The sequence below is a fragment of the Cuculus canorus genome, chromosome 13 (genome assembly GCF_017976375.1).
Source record: "Cuculus canorus isolate bCucCan1 chromosome 13, bCucCan1.pri, whole genome shotgun sequence".
Taxonomy (NCBI): Eukaryota; Metazoa; Chordata; class Aves; order Cuculiformes; family Cuculidae; genus Cuculus; species Cuculus canorus.
Genome location: NC_071413.1, coordinates 3,768,699 through 3,788,543, shown reverse-complemented (window position 1 = coordinate 3,788,543; position 19,845 = coordinate 3,768,699). Strand labels below are relative to the sequence as shown.

The following is a 19,845-nucleotide window of genomic DNA, read 5'->3' as shown; positions in this document are numbered from 1 at the left end:
ATAAATAAATGCATCGGCCCTTGGGTGCAGCTGAAGCACACCTTCACATTTACCTTTATGCTCATAAAAACATATTTGTTGAAGCTTTGCTTTGTTATGCAAAAGGGCAGAAGTACTGATTCCCACATTACCTGTTTTTTTACGTTTGTTTTTTTTTTTACATGCTGTAGCCTTCTGGCTGGTGCAAGAGCAAGCCCAGGGCTTTGAGCAGCCTGATCCAGTGGGAGGTGTCCCTGCCCAGGGCAGAGGGGCTGGAATTGGATGGACTTTAAGGTCCCTTCCAACCCAAACTAGTCCATGATTCCATGATATCCTATAAACTAGCAAAGAGACTGCAGCTTACAAATATACATCCCTGGAAACCTCTGCCTCTCACCAGTGATTCAGACGATGATTTATATAACACACGTTACAAATTGTCTTTGCTGCGAATTATTTCTATGCTTCTTAAAGCATAAATCAAACAAGAGCACACGTGGTAAATGAAAATGAGCACCAAAGACAATGTAAATGCAGACATACATTTTAAGATAATGTATTTTGACTTTGTCAGATGTAGTACGTTATAAAATTATTCCAGTTTCTAATAAAGGTTTCTCAACCAACTTTTCCATTCACCATACAATCCTGCCGGCAGAAGCTTGCGCTTGTGCTTTGCACTTATTACGTGGCCCACTTTTAGTGTTTGATAACAGCATTCTCTGGGCTTCCCACACAGAAGAACAAACATACTGTAACTCTCTAAATTATTTAATGACCTTTTAGAAAGGATTTTTCTACAACTCTTGCAGCGGGTTCCTAGGCAACCATTACGCAACTACTAAATATGCTCAAGGCACATGAACCTCCGAATTTAGGTTTGCTAACAAATTAACAAAGCCTATTTAAAACATAGACCTTAAATAAAGGCCCTGCATCTAATTAATGTCTTTCCTATGGTTTCAGGAACACTACCGCAACTTTAAACACCAATATTAGTTGTAAATGTCAATATATACAGGCCCTGATGAGGGAAAATGTAACCCTTATCATGACATGGTGGAGTCCACATCTGCAATAAGATGGACGTGGCGAAGAAACCAGTTGTGCTGGGGATGACTGATATAAGCAAATAACTTCATAAACAACAACATTTGATGCCATATCAGCCAGTACACGTGTACCAGCACTGTCAGGTTGACCAAGGTCTACTGTAAGTCACCATAACCTCGGAGTAAGCCAAGACAGCAGAAGCACGCAAGCCTGGAAAGAGCTTCAAGAATTCACCTCTCAACTTTATATCACAACCAGTTTTACCCACATCATGCCTCGAAGACATGCGTCTAGCCAGTTCCTTTGTTTTAGACTTCCAGCAATGAAGATGCTATAAAATTCCTGGGCAGTCCCTTAGGAAATTAAACAATTAGGGAGACTTTCTTATCAACTGACCAAAACCCAGTTTGCTAAAAACTAAACCAACTTACTCCTAATTGTATTTTTTTAGTACTTTATTGATGGAAGGGTAACTGCGATTTCCTCCTTCTCTTTAACGTCCCTCAGCATGTCATCCCTCATATAGTCTGTTTTTCACTCACTGCCCATATCTCAAAACGCAGCCGCTAATGTTATGGGTATAAATGGATGCATTCTACAGAGAACAAAGACTACGAGGAACCCTCATAAACCAATACTGGAACGGCTTTAACAACAAGCTAAGCAGGAAAGTGTATTTTAGCTAAACAGCCTGTTTTAAAATTGGTCTCTAAAACATCTTGGACTCTCAGCTCCCACTTACAATAGCAAGATTTGGATTGTTGTGTGTTTAAGTAAACACCAGACTATTTCCATTCCCATTTCTGCTACAATTTAAATAATTTTATCTTTAATCAGTATGTTAATGATGCAAACAAAATGTACCCACAAATAGCTTGTGGAGATATTATAGAAAATGTGGGGGTTTTTTGCTGAAATCTGGAAATTAATATCAGATCCCACAGTACTCCAGACTGGAAAGGGGCTACACAAACATCATGTTTCTAGCAAATGTATTTATATATTTTACAACAACATAAATGCACAAATCTGAGAACTCCATCAGTCTAAAAAAACACTGGAAAAAGAAACATTTGGCAAATAGTGGCAGGAGAAGTTAAAAATAGGCATGGGAACACCTCAAGCTCACCTTTCTGGAAGAGCACCTCAAAAGTGAAACTACTGCCTAACGCACAGAACGTGGTTGAAGAGAGGAGAGTCCCCCCCTGCACGAGGGGTAACACCTCGTTGCTTATCAGCCTGGCAGGGTTTCTGCAAGGTTCCTGCTCTCCCTGACAAAGGAATCCTCTGTGAGAGCAGAACACTGGAAGGAGAGACAGCCTACACGGCACATCTGCCGAATCGCCTGTTGCCTGCAGCACTGGAATCGCATGGTGGTATCTGATGTGGAAGCTCACATGCTTTTAATTATCTCCTCTTCCAATCTGTTCTTTCCCTGGCAACAAAGCTGCAGTTCCGGACGAGCTGGACAGGCGCCCTGACAATAGGTACTGGCAGAGAGTGAAAAATGAAAACACTAAAACCAATAACTGTCATCGAATCACAGAACACCAGGCTGGAAGGAACCACAAGGATCATCTGGTCCAACCTTTCTTGGGAAAAGCACAGCCTAGACAGGAAGGCCCAGAATTCCATCCAGCTGACCCTTAGAAGTGCCCAATGTTGGGGAATCCACCACTTCCCTGAGGAGATTATTCTGAGAGCTGATTCTTCCCATTGTGAAAAATTTTTCCTGTGTCCAATCAGAATATCCCCAGGAATAACTTGTACCAACTACCTCATGTCTTTTCCATGTGACTCCTTGAAGAAAAGAGTGTTCATCGTCTTCGTAGCCACTCTCTAAATACTGGAAAATGGTGAAAAGGTCTACCCTAAGCCTTCTTTTCTGAACTGACAGATGCCAGTCTGAAAAGTTTATCACAACTTTCTGGTAATAACTTCTTTTTATACAATGGAAAGAGCACAACGCAAGCATCCACCAAGCACCCTATGTTCCACACACGCAGAAAAAGCTTTCCTATCATCTTGTTCATCAAGAGGGATCAATAATCCCATCAATAGCTGTTTTACGCACATTTGCCTATCTCTTCTCTTTGATAAATGAGAATTCCCCTTCACTGGAGGTCACTACATACTGTATGAACAAGAGGCAGCTCCGACGCACTGCAGCCTCCCCTGATTTCCTTTTCCCCGTTGTTCAGTCTAACCGAGCCAGTCAAGGCAGCCATCTGTGTGCAGTGCTAAACAGAGCATTTTAATAAACAGCTATAAAAAGTTTCCTTCTTGCACTGAACCAGAACGGATTCAGGCTCCGGTTGAACCATCAACAACTGTAAAGAGCTACACTTACTAAATTATTAGAAATCCTTTCTATCCCTGAAAGCTGACAGATGAACCTGACAATACAGAAGAGATGAAAATCTGCATCAAAAAGTCATGCAGTAAGTTGAAAGGAATCATGACAAAAATTCTGATATTTTAAAAGACAAAAGTTGGTTTAATTATAGCTATAACTACTTTTAAATACGAAGTAGTCATTTAACGAACACCCTACCCCAAATGAAAATAAATCCCTGCAATCTTAGTCAGAGCGATTCCAAAATAATCACAGATTAACATTGGGTTTCTTTTCCCCCCCTTCAAGGCAATCACCCCAAAATCAAGAATCCTTCAACACCAACTTTATATTTTGATACTTACTGCACAAAATTGGGGAAGAAGGTGTCTGGAGAGTCAAAGTTGAACCATCTTTGCGAGTGATGTTAACACGGAATACCAGCCTAGCACGTGTGCTTTTTTTCTTGGAGCCAGCAATCCCTATCCTAGCTTCAACATCAGCATTTCTCAGCTTCAATATTCCCACGCAATCAACCCTAACAACATAAAATAGATGAAAGTTTAATAGTGTTTAAGTTCAGCATCTTTAATAATCTTTCAACTATTTTGACACAAAGTCAAAAGTCTTGAAGTAATTACTGAAATATTATTAGATTTATTTCTTTATTTACGTGAAATCTCTGTGTGACCTTTCTCATTATATAGCCTGGTTTTCAATTCATCCCTAAATAATTTGGATGATGAATCACGGGAGGAAGGAACGTGAAAGCAGCACGAATAAAACAGAAAATGCAATGTAAGAAAGTAATTCTGGTAAGCATTCCATTTATAATCACAGATCTCCATTCTTCCGTCGCTGGCGTTAGATCTGGCATTGTAAGATTATTACTACAAAATAGTCTGCATTCAGTTAAAGCAGCAGTAGAAAGAAACTTACTGTAGTGGTATTATTTTTTATGTTCAGTGGAACTTGGAAGTGATAAGTCCTATGATAACTGTGGTCCTACAGGAAATGTATACGGGGCCAGGATGAGAGTGATGCAGCCTAACTTTCAGAAAGACATGCTAGATGCAAAATTATTTAAAGCAAGCAACAAACGAAAAGAAAAAGCAGCCTGATGTGTTAAGAAGAATATTATTGCAGATTTACCAGGATCTTATGCCCTACATGCAAGGAGTGTAAGGACCATTTGAGTAGAACAAAGTTTTGTGCTGCATCAAGGCCAATAAAGCAGCAGTGTGGGAGCAGAAAGGAGGGGAGAGCGCGATTCAGAAGGCGGCACTGGCATTACCATCAATACAGAGGTATTAAACAGCATCACTGAAATATCAGGATTTAAGATATTAAGATATCTTTTCAGAAAACAGCCTGGAGAACAATTTTCTCCCTAGACAATTCCAAATTCATCTTTCTAGTGCCTCCATACTTATATGGTTTTACTTTTTAACACTTGAGGACAGCAATGAAATTACTCTCGAGGAGGCAGTTTCCAAACTTATCATGGGATTATATTTTATATTAGTAATTCAAATTGATTCAGTCTATTAGCAAACTGTATTTATCCTGTTTAAAAAGTGGGACTCAGTAAATTGAAGAAACATTTCTTCTCTTGAAGCAAGACAAGCTTCTAAGCAGAGCGGCGGCTTTCAACCACATCACAACGAAAAGACGTTCTACTGGCAAGAAAACTTTGAAAGAAGATCAATGCTTTTCTTATATATTAAGACACATGCGAAAAGCTTACTGGGGAATCACTTATATCTAAGTTTCCTGGGAGATCTAAACCACACTGGCAGATGAGGCCACTAGCTCAAAAATCTACTGCAGTTAACTATCACCATCAGACAGCGCACACCCCTTCTCAGCAGCGGCTGTAAATGGGTTCCAAAATGTTGCCTATACGTGACCAGACAAGCTCTGTAAAAACAGCAAAGCAGGAGGCTTCCGTGACAAAGGACTATCTGGTGGAAATGACACAAATGGATCAAGCAAAGCAAGAGAGGAGGAAAGCCAGAGTTTAGCCTCGCTAACCCACAATTCGCAGCCTTTCTGGCCTAAAGGGATCTGAAAATGCTAATATGCTTCCCTCTTCTATTAGCAACTCTGTACTTGTTACAAGACAACAAACAAAATCAGCAGCCAGTTTATAGTTGACAAAGATCTTGAATATGCACGCTGTTGTTCAAACAGAACATGAAACCAATCTAGCTAAGTTATGAAAGACCAGAATAAGCATTAAGTATCACAAACACAAACTGAGAATGCGATTTAGAAGTTTTTCTTAGACATATAGCTTCATTAAGTGCCTGGTGTGTGCCAAGATCTTCAGACTTTCAGCTGTTAACCAATCCCATCAGAAAAAAAAGACTGTTTCTGAAAACAAGATAATAAATGGAAATATTTAAGAAAAAGCTACTCACGCCAGTGTCATGTTGTTGCTTGGGTCCAGTCCAACCTCAATAACAGTAGTCCCCTCTATATCCACTTCTTTACAGGGAGTAGTGTTTCTCCCAGTAACTCTGCAGGCCTGGTAGAACCCATGCGGTTTCACTCGACCGGAGTCATTACCCACGAATACCTGCAGCACCACTGGCTCGTTGTGACCTTCCAGCTGCAACACAGCAACACAAATTCAATATTGCAATGCTTCTCAATTAAAACAGAAAACATTTTATGCAGCTGAATTTGAAGCAAATCTGCTCCCAGTGGTGCTGGAAACAATCCTAAGGGAAGAAGGAACAAAAACTTTTTATCCAGTTTATAAACAAAATGCTAATGTTTTTCATCTTTTGCCATTTGTTCTATTGAAAGACAAGTCAGTCATTTAACAAATAGATTAAATGATGTGTCACAGCACCAAGGTCTCCTTGGCCAGAAACAGCATCACCACAGCCAACCAGTGCTGCTTTTCTTCCCCAGTGTTCTTGTTAGAAGATACAAGAGGGGTGCGAGAGCATCTCTCATCATCTGGACTGTTCCACCTTCGCAATACTGTTAGCAAGCAAACATGAACATCTGCTCCTGACGGCTGGAAATCCTCCGCAGACACCTTCCATTCAAGATCATCTTTCTTGCCAGACAAGTCACGTGAATAAGGTTTGTTTACACAATTTTAATGTCACATATTGATTGCAGACTCTTTAGTTTTAAGTCACCGAGTAATACAGTTTTCTTTGAAGGGCCACAGAACTCGCTTCTCCTCCTCAGCCTGCTTAAGGGTTACACATCGGAATGGTAGCATGCGCTGCCAGAAAAGAGCAAGCATCAGTTGCCCAGAGAAGCTGCGGCTGCCCCATCCCTGGAGGTGTTCCAGGCCAGGTTGGATGGGCCTTGGGCAGCCTGAGCCAGCAGGAGGTGTCCCTGCCCATGGCAGGGGGTGGAACTGGATGGGCTTTAAGGTCCCTCCCAATCCAAAGCATTCTATGATTCTCTACTGAACTAGTCACATTCTCACACTTTCTTCCTCATCTTTAAAACACTGCCCCAAAAAAAACCCAAACAAAACAAAACAAAAGCTTTTGCCTTTTGTATATTTTTTCCTCCCTAGATCAGATTTCCTGAAAATCCACTGACTCATTTGGTCTGTCCAGTCCTGGCAGACTTTTATTTGCAGCGTATGAACTAGTCTGCCTACTGGTAAAGCAAGCTGAGCTTCCAGGAATTCAGTAACGCCAGACTCTTCCAAATAGAATTTTCACTGATGGCTGCTAGAGGGTAACTGGGAGAGGAATTAAAAGGAAATTCAGATGAACAAAGGCCCATTAAGAAAATTCATATAAATGAGCACTACATCACCATAGCAACAGGACTATATGAATGGATTCTTTTCTTTAAAAAGTTTACTGAATTTCTACATTACTCAGGAGGACTGAGAGAGGCGTTGGAGATGTTTCTAACACCGTTGAACAAGACTTTAAATGTAAGTATACTTCTATGTACTGTCAGTAGTAATCAGCATAAATTTTATGGGCTGTATAATAAATATTTCTTTGTGGACGCGGTGAATTAGTTTGGATTGAGAACTGCTTTGCGGCTTTCTCAAAGTGGCATAACTAAGAAGAAGTATGAAAGGCAACGTCTTCGCTCTTTCTTATTTGTACTAATAACCAACACAGCTGTCTGCTCGCTCAACCTGCTGGCCACACTCCTCCCAGTACGACCAGGATGCCATTTGCCTTAGTTCCAATGAGTGTGCAATGCTGGCTTGTCTTGTTTGGTGTCCACTCTCACATTCACGCTGTGGTCGCTGTAACTTCTGTGGTGATATTTGACATCAGTTCTTCTGTTTGTCTCTTTCTCAGTCCAGTAAACCATAACCCCTGGTAAGCCTCTCTACCATTTGCATTAGGAAATCTTCGCAAGCACAGTCCTAACGTTCTTAAGATTGCTTCCACCAGGCTCTGTAGCCATTCTTGCGGATGGACAGTCGGCTGAAACCTTTTGTGATGACAGAGGTCTGTATGCAGGAGACTCCCCTTAGTTACCTACAGAAAGCACCATCCATTACCTCAGTCAGGCAGTCCGTAACAAATACCAAAACACTCTCCCCGAGTTTCCTCCCTTCTCTGATCTCAACAGGCCAGTTTCCAATTTCACGCTGGAGGTCTGTGCAGCCAGAGAGCTCTCTATGATTCTAAGATGTCCTCTCTTCTTTCTAACAGCTGCTGAACATTCACAACCGCATTCCAGCCACACACACGACCCCATGTCTTTGCGATTCCAGCCAAGTCACTGCCCTGTGACTGCACAAGGGAGGAAAGAAGACCTACAAATTCACACTCCGCACATTAGCGTGCAGTCCTTGGAGAACAGCTTCTGAACGTTCTCCCTTTCGAGCTGGCACGTGGAAAGACCTCTGTAGCCTTCTTTCTCGTGTTTCTCCTCCATTTTGTTTCTTCTCCTTCCCCTTTGGGCTTCGGTATTCATCCTCTGACAAACTTAACAGTACAGCCCCTCCTCACCAGGCCGGCAAGCCTGAGCACCAACAGTTTCTCCCCTCTTTGAATAAGGTGAATTACATCAGTCATCCTTTTCTCCCCTCCAAATGAAGGAAGATGAACAAGTCAGGTAAATGCTTGCTGGCGAAACCAGGTATGCAGCCAGGCCCTGGATTTCTGACTGCATCTGCTTTATCCAGATACACCCCCTTGATCACAAGGACTGAGGACACCACTCGGTCCCGTATGCTGCTTATATCTGCCTCAGATCAAGTGACCATCAACACCTACACTTTAAGGCATCGAAGTCAGAAACAGGCTGCATTTGTGAAGTGTGCAGACAACTGCTTCCTCCTCTCTTCCCCCCATTCTCCAGTTGTACTATGAGTCTACTTGAAAGACAGACACTGGATTTGTGGATTCAGATACTTCTTATTAAAAGAAAGCAAAACGAAAAAATCCATGCACACGTGAAAACCCCACTTCTAATTTTTTTTTTTTTAAAATAAACCTACTTTTATATCCTTAGCCATATGGCATAATGATGATCCACTGTCATCAACCATCAAACAGCTACAGCAATTCACTATCCTAGCTTTGTATGCTTTAAATATCTATTTACAGTTCATATAACTGTAATCTAACAGGACACACATCACAGATTACACATCACTGCCTCAACATAAAGCTTACTTCCCCCTGTAACTTTGTGATGAAAATAAGACTTCTTGTTAACTGCAAGAAGAGATACAGTGCAGCCTCTACAGCAAAAAGCCTGCAAAGTCTGTCCCCTTCCCTCTAAAAATAAAGACTCTAGGCATATTTGAACTGACCCGTTCCCACTCTACTACAGCATCCCTTGGAAGGGAATCCCCACTTTGTCTAACACTAAACAGCCTACCTTTACAGTTGGAAAGCCTTGCTGGGTCCGGTCTTTCACTGAGCCCCGGCTGCCTTCAGTGAGGTAACGAGCCCTGTGCTGGGTTTCCGGCTGTACCACTATCTTCAGCTCCTTCCCCTCACCCTTAGTCGGATACTGACCACACAACATTGGGGTCTTCTTCCCTCCAGCTCCTTTCTGGTTCTCTGATGCTCTGGGAAGTCAAAGCAGACCATTAAAAAGATGTTATAAGCAGCTCCACAATAAAAAAAACTAAATCACAGAAAAGCTAAAAAGATAAAGAGTGTATATTAACGGATAGAAGATTTATGGTCGAGAGCAGACTTCGGAATTCTCTGAGAAGGAAACCTGCAGGATGAAGTGGAACGGTGCTTCCCTGCCTCCTCCATCCCGTGCAAATAGGAATTGCTTTTCAGAGAGTAAACAAAACTGAAGGGAAAAGCAATCAGCATTAAACTATGTTAAGAAACAGAAGAAGGCTCATAATCTGCTTTTTCATAGTATATTTTACAGCCTGATATTATCTGAATAAGCTGTTTCACTTCTGTAACAAATATATGTATGTACATACACACACTAAATGGATTTAAAGTTAGATGATACTTCTTTAAATAGGAAAACAGCCTCATGCCTGTCTCCACCTGAACTTGCATATCCATGCAAACTCTAATTTCTGTCAAAACAGATGGATAAATTTACATTAAAACCAAATTAGTTATTGTAAAAAGCTCTGACACAAATTGCACCAATTTTAAATCTGCAGCGTATGCAAAGACTGTTTCTCCCCAGGTGCATACCTTAAACTATACTGTATCTTGTGTTCAGTTCCATAATTAAAACCTGAATGAGGAAGCCCTCCAAAGTATAACATCATCAATTTTGTGTTCTGATTATAGTACAGTGGAAAATACCTCTTGATCTCAGACAGAGCAGGTTTGAATAACGATCCTGAACTGAAGCCTGATGAACCCATTCAACACCAGTACTGACAACAGGGCATGGCAAGTGGTACAGGCAGAAAAAAAGGCTCAGTGAGATCACGCAGAAGGTAATAGTCTTCTTTTACTACCAAAAAGTAGTTTCTAACAGCTATCGACTCTGAAGAAAGCAGTTTAAAATAATAGGTGTGAATTGCCTAAAAGAAAAATTCCTGTCCAAGCTGCAACATATGGAAGCAATTTCTCCAAGGTTTTTTCTCAAGGAAAAGAGTGAAATGAATGGTTGGGTTTGGTTTTTTTTCAAAATCCTTTACTGAGAGCTTTGCCACCGCATGAATTTCTCACTAACCTGACGGCTGGGGTGACCCGTAGTGCTCTCTGCCCAATCACCAGACGATTTACACTAACAAACATCAGCAGCACTTCTCCTAAAACTCCTGCTGGGCAACGAACGGCACAAAGCCACACAGTATGCAAACTCTTCCAAGCCCTGCACAGCCTGGCCCAGCACTTTTCCTACGGAAAGGCCTTCTCCTGCCCCAGGAAAGGTCAGGCCCTTTTGTCCGCTGCTTCCACCACATTTTATATGGTTGAAATTCCTATTTTTCACTCTCTCAGTCCTACTAAACCTTCCGAAACCTTTTACTCCATCTTAAAGAAGGGTTAAACCAAACACCACTGAGCTGTTACCAACTGTATGAATCTCATTCATGTTTTTCTGTTTGCAAAGGTTAATAACCACGTCACCGTGGGACTGCCCAGCGTGCTGCCACCTCAACCAGCTGAGCCGAGGACAGACGCCCTGCCCGCAGCCCTGCCCTGCCCGCTCAACTTCAACCCAGCAGAGAGGCAGCATCCAGATTAAAAAAACGAGTATAACAAACCGCAGGAGTACCACCTTTCTGCCAAGGAGCCCTGGTTACTCTGCCACAGTCTAGTCAAACAGGCTGTTTAAAAAAAAATAAAAACACTATGTAAAAACAGACCTTCTTTTAGGAAAATAAAAAGGACGATATTCTTCACTGTAGCATGCACAGAGCCTACAACACACTAAATAAACTGTACTTAACACCACTATGCTCTTTACTTTTGTACAAGTTAAATAAAACCTCTAATCAAATTCAAGCCTGTTAGATAATCGCTTTCTCTCTTCTTCCTGACAGCACACTGCTCCAATGGACTTTCAATGAAAGTCTTCTCTCTTTTTCTTACTCAGAATTTTGGATTGCACAGCTAGAGTCTCTCAGCTTCCCACAGGGAACGCGGGACGGAATGCTGAGCAACCCTCACTACTGCGAATACCACTGCATTATTCAAAACACCATGCCTGAGCCCCGTGCTTTCTGCCTCTTGGTCAGGCAGGCTGAGCACCGACATCGTGGGGGAATGCTCCACGTAAAGACATCACACGGATTGCTTTGTCTGATCATGGCAAACCTGGAAGTTCCGCCTCCAAAAATTCATACAGGAGACTGAGGTATTATTGAATCTTGAAGGGTAACATTAGAGAGGCAGATCATCAAAACGAAAATCACTTTCGACACTGAAAACAAGAGGTTTTTACGTTTGTGACATTAACATTTTGGTCCCTCCAACACAACTGTTTTCCCAACAGTACTTTACTCATAAAACCAAGTTATCTTAATTACCCACATACTGGTATTTCATACCTTGCCATAGTTAGGTGAGGAGATGCTGCCTGGCAGTTATTTTGAGCTTCCTTCCTCTAGAAACCTAAAGTAATTGTACTTTCAATCAAATTAGCTGAACTTGAAAGTAATTGTAAAGCCTTCACAAGAACTTCTCGGCTACCTTTCTTGTCAAATTACAAGGATATATCATTTACACATCCTTTTACTTAGTTTATCTATACTTCTAATATCCATGCACATACAAACAGTAAAATATTTCGCATACACACAGTTATTTATTAGCTTAACTGTTACCCAACAATGCTTCCTCAAAGCTAGCACTTCTTTGCTAAATAAAGAAACGTAAGTGGCGAACCCCATAATTCTATTAAATCTGATTTCCTGGGTTAAGGTTTCCCTGGTTCTGCAGTGGATCAGGGAGACTAAGGAAGTCGGAAACCTGAGACTCTTTGCCCTAAATCACCGTTAATTCATTCGTTTCTAAAAAGGCTTTCACCAATTTTAAGTTTCCACAGGAATAATTCTCTTCCTTCCTAGCTCTTAAAGACAACTGACTAGGAGTCTCTTTTGAGGCAAATGCTATTTCCACTTCACGAATCAGCAAGGGTGCTTTCCTTGCTCTTTTCTTCGAGCCAGAAGTAAATGAACTCCCTTGGCTGAACTCCATCAGGCTGGAAAGTTAAAAAAAAACCCAGTCACTACCGTGACCTAGATTTGTAACACTAAATGTCCACATCCTAACAGCAAAATCTTCTAGTATCTTGGATATTTCTTATCCTAGAACTTTTATTTAAAAGGACAAGTCTGCTACAGGAGTTTTGCTGCAGTTCAATCTCACCTGTATATGATATACTAGAAAAAAATGATTCTTCTCTACCCCTGTACTCATGGAGCACTGCCGACAGGACCGATGAGCGCTCACTGCTCAGCCCCTCGGAGTTCGGGTGATGTTATAGCCTTGGGATGTTTTAGACTGAGATCATACACGCTGTTCCAGAGTTTACCAAACCTCCCCTTTCTCTCCAGAGATCACATTTACAGTCACACAGTTCTTGCCTTTCGATAACGCCTCTTCCCTTTGTAAGGGCGAGCCCAGATCTTTTTTGTGCTCGGTGGCGGCAGTTTCCCAGTTCCAGGCAGCTGCTTTACATATGCTAATGCGCTTCTTTGGGTCTGCCATGTCCTAATGTTCTACTTTATTATCAGTTTCAGTCAGTGAAAACAAGAGATGCTGGACAACCGCAGTCAGGCTGAGAGCGGCTGTTGTCAGGAGAGAACGGAGCCAGGAGCTGGCGGCAGAGCCATCGCTCCCAATTCCAGCCAGGATACGGCATCCAGGCCGGCACACTCTTCAGAGTTTCTCTGAATCACTTTCTCACAACAAAATTTTAAGTATGGAACTGCAATGACCCTGGGAATACAGACTCCAGGCTCTTTCCCTTTGGGTTATGAGAAGTTCATAATCTTTCCCATCAATTTTAATATTGACCGTTACTGCGATGAACATTAGAATGTACTGCAAGCACATACATAAAAGCAAAAACAGAAACAAAAATAACAACCCTTTCAAAAAAAGAAAAAAAAAGGCAAGTCTATCTGCTCGGCCATCGTAAAAGAAGCTACAAGATAAAAAATAAAGTATGCACTGACACACTATTATAAACTGATGGACTTTTTCTTCTTTAAGCAGCTACTGAAATGCATTTAGTGAACAGTGTGAAGTGGGAGAAATGAGAGACCATCACCCAGGCGTGCCCACAACAGACACACGCATGCACACAACCCAGAAGCACAGAGAGAAACAGGACCAGAGATTTATTTCTGAAAAAAATCAAATACAGAAGGAAATTCACAAGGAAAAACAAAAGTTTGGTTCACCACATCAGCTTAACATTTTATAAAAAAAGGATGTGTAAAGTAAAATGAAGAGAAATCTTAACAAGCCATTAACTTCTACTCCCATCACTCTCTCTATTTGATAAATAGAGAGACAAACAGCAGGTGAAGTGCACAGACTGAAATCCTCACATAAAATCCTGCAAAAACCAGTAAGATTTAAGGTGCGGCCAGTCCACTTCTGCCTTTATTTTTCAAATACAACAACGTTTTCACTGCCACTTTATAAACGGAATTGTGCAATCTTTTAGGAATTTCACTTAAACAAGAATACAGAAGAGCTCATCAGTGCTGCGTCCAATTGTTGTGGGGAAGTTTAGCTTTATCTCTTCTAAATAAAGATTAACAAGTCTAATGAGAACTTATCATGGGCTAGGATGCAAAAGGGAACAGCAGGGAAGGGATTTATGTGAGAACCTGAGCAGAACACTTGATGGGGCATGGCAGGAGTTTTATTAGTTTGGTTTTACATATGGTGATAGAACTTTTTTTTTTGGGGGGAAAAAAAAAAAAGCAGATACCAACCCATTTCCTGCTTTTGAGTTGCCTTTGCTGTCCGTGCTGAGCTGAGAAAGGACATAGTGAGGAGCTTTGGCACTGTCGGCATCAAATATATCCATGTTGGACTCTTCACAATCTCGACGTTTGATCCCTGGCCTCTGCTTTGGATTTCGTTTGCGTGATTTACGTGGCACCTCAGTGTTATCATTGTAGGAACTGGTACTCATGTTACTGAAGTTGGAGGGTGAATCCTCCATCCACATACTGCAGCTCTGTTCTGACTCCAATCCACACCCCTCATCCTGGCAGGACATCCGACTGTTGTCCAGCAAGTCCTCAGGTGGTGGCGAGATGTACAGGACTGTGTGTCTCTTCGGCGTTGACTGCTGCTGCTGGACTGTGTTACTGGTTAACTGCTTGTCACTTACCCCTCTGGTACTTACCCCCACGGCTGAGGAGCAGCTCTCCACTTGCATAGCCTTGCTGTCGGTGACTGAGGTAGAGTAAATGGTAGGACTGGAAGAGGTGGTAAAGGAGCTGCAAGCACCGCCCATGGAGGAAGAGGAAGGAGCTGAAGAAGCATCTGCGGTGTATAATTCAGAAGTAAATACAAGATACACGGTTCTGTGTGCGCTGGCTATAGCAGTCCCATTGAAATAAAGTGATTTATGAACCGATTTCTTTCCCCCGGCAAATATTTGGAATTTGGCAAGGTTTTAGAAGGTCAATGCGTAAAGCAATACAACCTAACCAATACAAAAGTTTGGAAATGTCCAAATACGACTTAGTATCGTCCACTGTAATCAACTTTTTTTTTTAAAACTTAAATCTTAATTCATAAAAATGGCTGCAGGTATAGAGAGCTTCCATTGCCTCCGCTCGACTAATTATTTGTGTAGAAGCCATTTCGTCTAAAATAATGGAAGCCGCAATGCAAAATGCTTATAATCCACATTCAATGCCAATTAAATCATTTATTGTTTTCATTTTTGAGAAAGACGGGACTGTGCTTAGCCACGAAATATTAAAATAAGTTTCTAACCTATGAAGCAGAGAACTACAGGTCATTTTTAATGCAGACACTCCCTGCTTCAGAGGCAAATCCTGGAATAAAAATATGAGAAAATAAATGAGAAAAAGAGCTGCTGATTATTCCATCATAAATGAGAAATAAAATATAAAATCAACTGAGTTGGTAGGCAAAATGGAACTGGTATCAGTCACTATGACATAGCTGTTTATTTTGAGGGTTCAAAACAGGGATGAAATATCTGTATTGGTGACAAAAAGACATGAAATCTCTGTAATTTGACTCTTTCAGTCACCGAGACTGATTTCTCTGAGATTTTATCAGTCGTGTCCCCTACGTGTACAGAGAGAGCTCGGGACAGACCTCTGAGAAATCCGTATTAGCAGGACATCTCAAACAATATGTGATTGCCACCTCTCCAGAGGTTGCACAGATCAATTTGTTTCAGAAACATAAAAGGACAGCTACACAATTAAAACAAAACCCTGAAGATTTCTGGAGAACCACAGAATTCTTTCCACTCAAGAATTTTAATGGACAAATCAGCTGAAAATATAGGCTAAAACGTTTTGGAGGAAGCAATACGGACAAACATAGGTCTTTACTTATTTAAATCGGCTGCAGCTCACTGAGGAATAACCGGATTTTACATTCAGATTTAAACTTCCTAGGGCGTGATGCTAGTTTCAGTATTTCTGCACTACTGACTACACGTTACACAATAAACCAGAACCACAAAAATAATCTAATTTTGGAAACAAATTGTACATAATAAATACACATAATTATACAATACGTTTGTTCAGCTAGTTATTGGCGGTGTAGAGGTAACAGCGATTACTAAGAGGAACACAACGTTTTCCTTTTTAGCTTTGAGATTGTTTTAAAATCCCAAATATTATATTACTTTCTCAAGTCTAAAAGGTTTAGAGATAGTTGAGCTATTTTATCCAGTTTAAGCTGTTTAAAAGTAACAGGGTGAAGTATGTTTGGCCATGATATATCTAGCTAACAGCAAGACTTAGCAAACAATCCTATAAATCAGCCCACTTGTGCTTACTGGGGGTATTGATGACTGATGATAAAAGTATTTTTAAACCATTATTGTTTCTTACAGCTTTTCTGTGCTGAACGAATTTGAAAGTGACCTTACGCTCCTTCCAAATGTTAAATTTAGTGGTCACTACAGTTTATCGATAAACTATTCTGCTTTGATCTTCACGGCAAGTCCCTTCCCCGAACCTCCAGTGCACCAGGAGGCAGATGAATGATACCAGTTCCATTTTCCAGTTTGTTCTTTGGCAAATATAGTGGCTGAAACTGGAGAATTCAGTCACTTTGAACTGCATTCCAATTTAAAGGCAAATTTATCCTTTCTATATCATGCATTAATGCAATGCTTTTCTCAAAACCATTTATAGGATTGGCAAGAACTATTAACTCTAGATATTAACTTCAGTGACAATATTTAGAAGCTGATTTGCAGCCACTTTGAGTTGAGAAAGATCGTTGCTATTTGGCACGTTGACTTTGGGTTTTGTTAAAACAGAATTAGTTTCCATTCATCGTTTATGCACTCCAACAGTCAGAGACAGCAATGTGCAGCATGCAAACAGCAGAGAAGCTGCATGCGAGCGTGTGCAAACGGAACACGTGGAGCACACAGCAGTGCTGCTGCAGAGCTGGATTACTGAATATTTCCTCCCTTTAAAATCAATTCTTCTTTTAACAGCTGAAACTGAGTACCACGCACAGTACAGCGCAGTGTACACACATCTTGGTTTTGCCTGTCCACGACAAAGACTTTAACAAAACCATAACTATGTACATCAAACCAGGGCTCCGGAATCCAAAGGTTTTTCCTCCAATAGATTAATAAATAAATCACAGAATCATAAAATTGTTTAGGTTGGAGAAGATCTTTAAGATCCTTCAGTCCAATCGTTATCCTAGCACTGCCAAGTCCAACGATTTAACTTTTTACAGCAAGTACTGGGAATATTTAAGGAAGGTCTTTTAAAAGACCCGATGGGCAAAACTTAGAGCGTCGACCCCTACATGTGTCTCCACTGGAGCAGGTCTGCCGAGCGCTAATCATACCCTGTGTACCAAGTGGTTCAATGCAAAGCCTGTCCAGAAACGCAACAATTGTACCGTTCCCTCACTTTTTTAGGGGGAAAAAAAAATAAAATCCTTTTCAGTATAGAGCTAAAGGAGCCAGTAATGGTGTCATTATGGTAGGGTGTAGCATTTTAAGCATATTTAAGTTGCTATCATTATTGCTATCCAAAACAATTTCTCCTCCAAGCTTTCTTCCTATAAGATGAGAAGCATGTGTGTGTATGAATACGTTGATGTGGGCTTCCTTTGTACATTTAAAAGGGAAATAAATACTGTCCCTAATGAATTGGTTACACTCCTCCATTTATCAGAGACACCCCTGTGTAACAATTAGATTAGCTTATTAAACCAATATCAAGCTGCACAGTAACGGCGAGACAACCTCTCTCTTTAGCCTTATATATTCTCAAATGAATGCCATTACCATCCCTAAACATCCGAGTGTTTTAAAGCGGTACAGGCCAGCACCTTCTCTGTTTATGATTAAAAATATGCAAGAAAGTGTGACAAACATTACAGCCAGGGAAATAAACTGGCTATACTGGAACAACCAAATACACCAATTTAAAATCTGTTTTGGAGGATAAATTAGTAATTGCTTTAGCAATGTTTTAAGTCATGCAAATACTAAGAAACGTAGTAAAATGTGTTTTCTTGCAGAGCCTGCAGGCCTTTAGCCAACTCATCTTCCTCTGAACCAGGAAATAAATAAATGGGGTCAACCCCACGAGAATTCATCAAGTTACTATAGCAAATAAACCACTATATGTTTTTTATGGCTCCCATTTTGTTTTATCCATCTATTCTAAAGCCAGTGACAACACAGGCGTTTCCAATACCCAAAGGACATCTCTTGGCCAAATAGGCTGCATTTGGGGAAAAAAAAATATATGTTTATTCTAAAGTTTTCAGTAATAGTTATTGCTTTAAAAAGTGAGAGCATTTTGCATTTTTCTGGTGCTGAGGAATGAAGTTGTCGCCCCTCATGCAGATAATAAACAAAAGGCAGCGCGAGGGGTGTACCCAGTCTGCTCTGCCAAGTTCCGAGTGGAAACACACACACGCCTTTCCCGGTTTAAGCATTTCTTTTATTTAAGGTTACTTTCTTTAGACACAAGTTAATGGGAATTGTTCAAGGAGGCTCTTTTGTTTGCAATTTAACAGCACTCGCAGTGACAAAAATACAGTTTAGACGAGTTTATACATTTTTAAATATAAGACTGAATATATTTTAACAGCCTCAAAATAAAAATCGCTTTCAGAGCACCAACAGTGGATGAAAGCCAAGTGCACGTTCTGGCGAGTATGCAGCCACAATATTAGCAATGAAACATGCACCAGCATCACTGAGTGGTATCCTTCCTCCTTTGGAATAAAAAAAAAAATGATAGAGAAAAGAAAACTACTTCCACATTAGAGCAACTTTGATCACTGTTGAAACTAAACCTCCTGAATCTATCCACGGCCATCACTGTAACAGGTAGGGGAGCTGAAAGAAGTAATCCAGAATTTGTTGCCTGTCCTACAAGATTTCCTTCTCCAAGAGAGGCAGAATGCTCAGGAAGCCCCAGCTCTGTTTTGGACATCATAATTTACATATCAATACCAAGAAATGCTGTCATGTGTAAATGAATGACAGAAAAAAACCAAGAACTAACAAAGTTGTCAGTGCTGGAATTTGGAATACAAATAGAGATAAACAACTATTCTGCACTACTCTAGGATTACTAAATTTCAAAGAAATTTCAGTTGGTCGTGATACCAATCGTTTGAACATTTGCTTCCCAGAAAGTCTAAAAAGGTGCCTATCATTCCCAAGCGTTTCCCTGGCTTTCAGGCAGTGAACAGAATTACATTCACAACGAAAAGACGGAATAATTCAGGTGCTTTCTGAACACAAAAAGCAGCCAAGATGTAGGCAGCGGACTGAGGGATGCAAAATACACGTGCCACAAACACATGCTGCTAAAAACAACGGGCTAATATAGACCAGAGACAAAGGGAACACACAGCAAAGAGCATCCCCGTGAGCAAACCCGTGCAGTCGTTCCCTTTTCAATAACATACAGCATTGTACAAAGAAAATTCATTGCCTCCCAAGTTAGCAACTAAGGCAATGACATGTATTTCTATATCCTATTTTCTTGTGAAGTCAAACAAGGCATTCAGCCTCTAAAAAATGGTCTGAAAGACAGGAGAAAGGAAACAAAACAAAATCACTACTTGGTATTGAGGGAGTCTTCGTCTTTAGATAACAGGTGGAGCCAATCCCAAAATCCTTGTTCTTTCTTTCCAAAAAGATCCTTAAATACAACAAGGATAACCAAGTTCTCAAGAAGAATCAGTGTCCTGATGATTTTTGCTTTAAATTGCAGCTGGAGTGCAAAGCAAACAATTTCCAGACTGGAAAGTTTAAGACTGCAAACGTAAATCAATCGGGAGACAATTTTGGTTTGACAAGTTTTTCAGCTACCTGTGCGTGAACAGCCAGGACTTGCA

At 40.8% G+C, this 19,845-nt stretch overlaps 1 protein-coding gene and 1 long non-coding RNA gene across 6 annotated transcripts in view; one reads left to right on the top strand and one right to left on the bottom strand.

Moving 5' to 3' along the window:
- Positions 1 to 19,845, bottom strand: part of NFAT5 (nuclear factor of activated T cells 5) — a 72,365-nt gene that overhangs the window by 18,201 nt on the left and 34,319 nt on the right. For 3 of the 5 annotated variants that reach the window (XM_054078586.1, XM_054078584.1, XM_054078585.1), the window contains exons 3-6: positions 14,220 to 14,778; positions 9,209 to 9,401; positions 5,791 to 5,981; positions 3,733 to 3,905 (exon numbers count right to left, since the gene is read on the bottom strand). In XM_054078586.1, the coding sequence (XP_053934561.1) occupies positions 3,733 to 3,905; positions 5,791 to 5,981; positions 9,209 to 9,401; positions 14,220 to 14,778 (1,116 nt within the window). Of the gene's footprint in view, positions 1 to 3,732; positions 3,906 to 5,790; positions 5,982 to 9,208; positions 9,402 to 14,219; positions 14,779 to 15,237; positions 15,300 to 19,845 lie in introns of all 5 variants that reach the window. The other 2 variants (XM_054078587.1, XM_054078588.1) reach the window with 1 other exon arrangement.
- On the top strand, positions 5,988 to 10,956 carry LOC128853474 (uncharacterized). The gene is made up of 4 exons (XR_008452013.1): positions 5,988 to 6,466; positions 7,234 to 7,289; positions 10,105 to 10,256; positions 10,877 to 10,956. It is a non-coding gene; the product is annotated as an uncharacterized LOC128853474 (long non-coding RNA).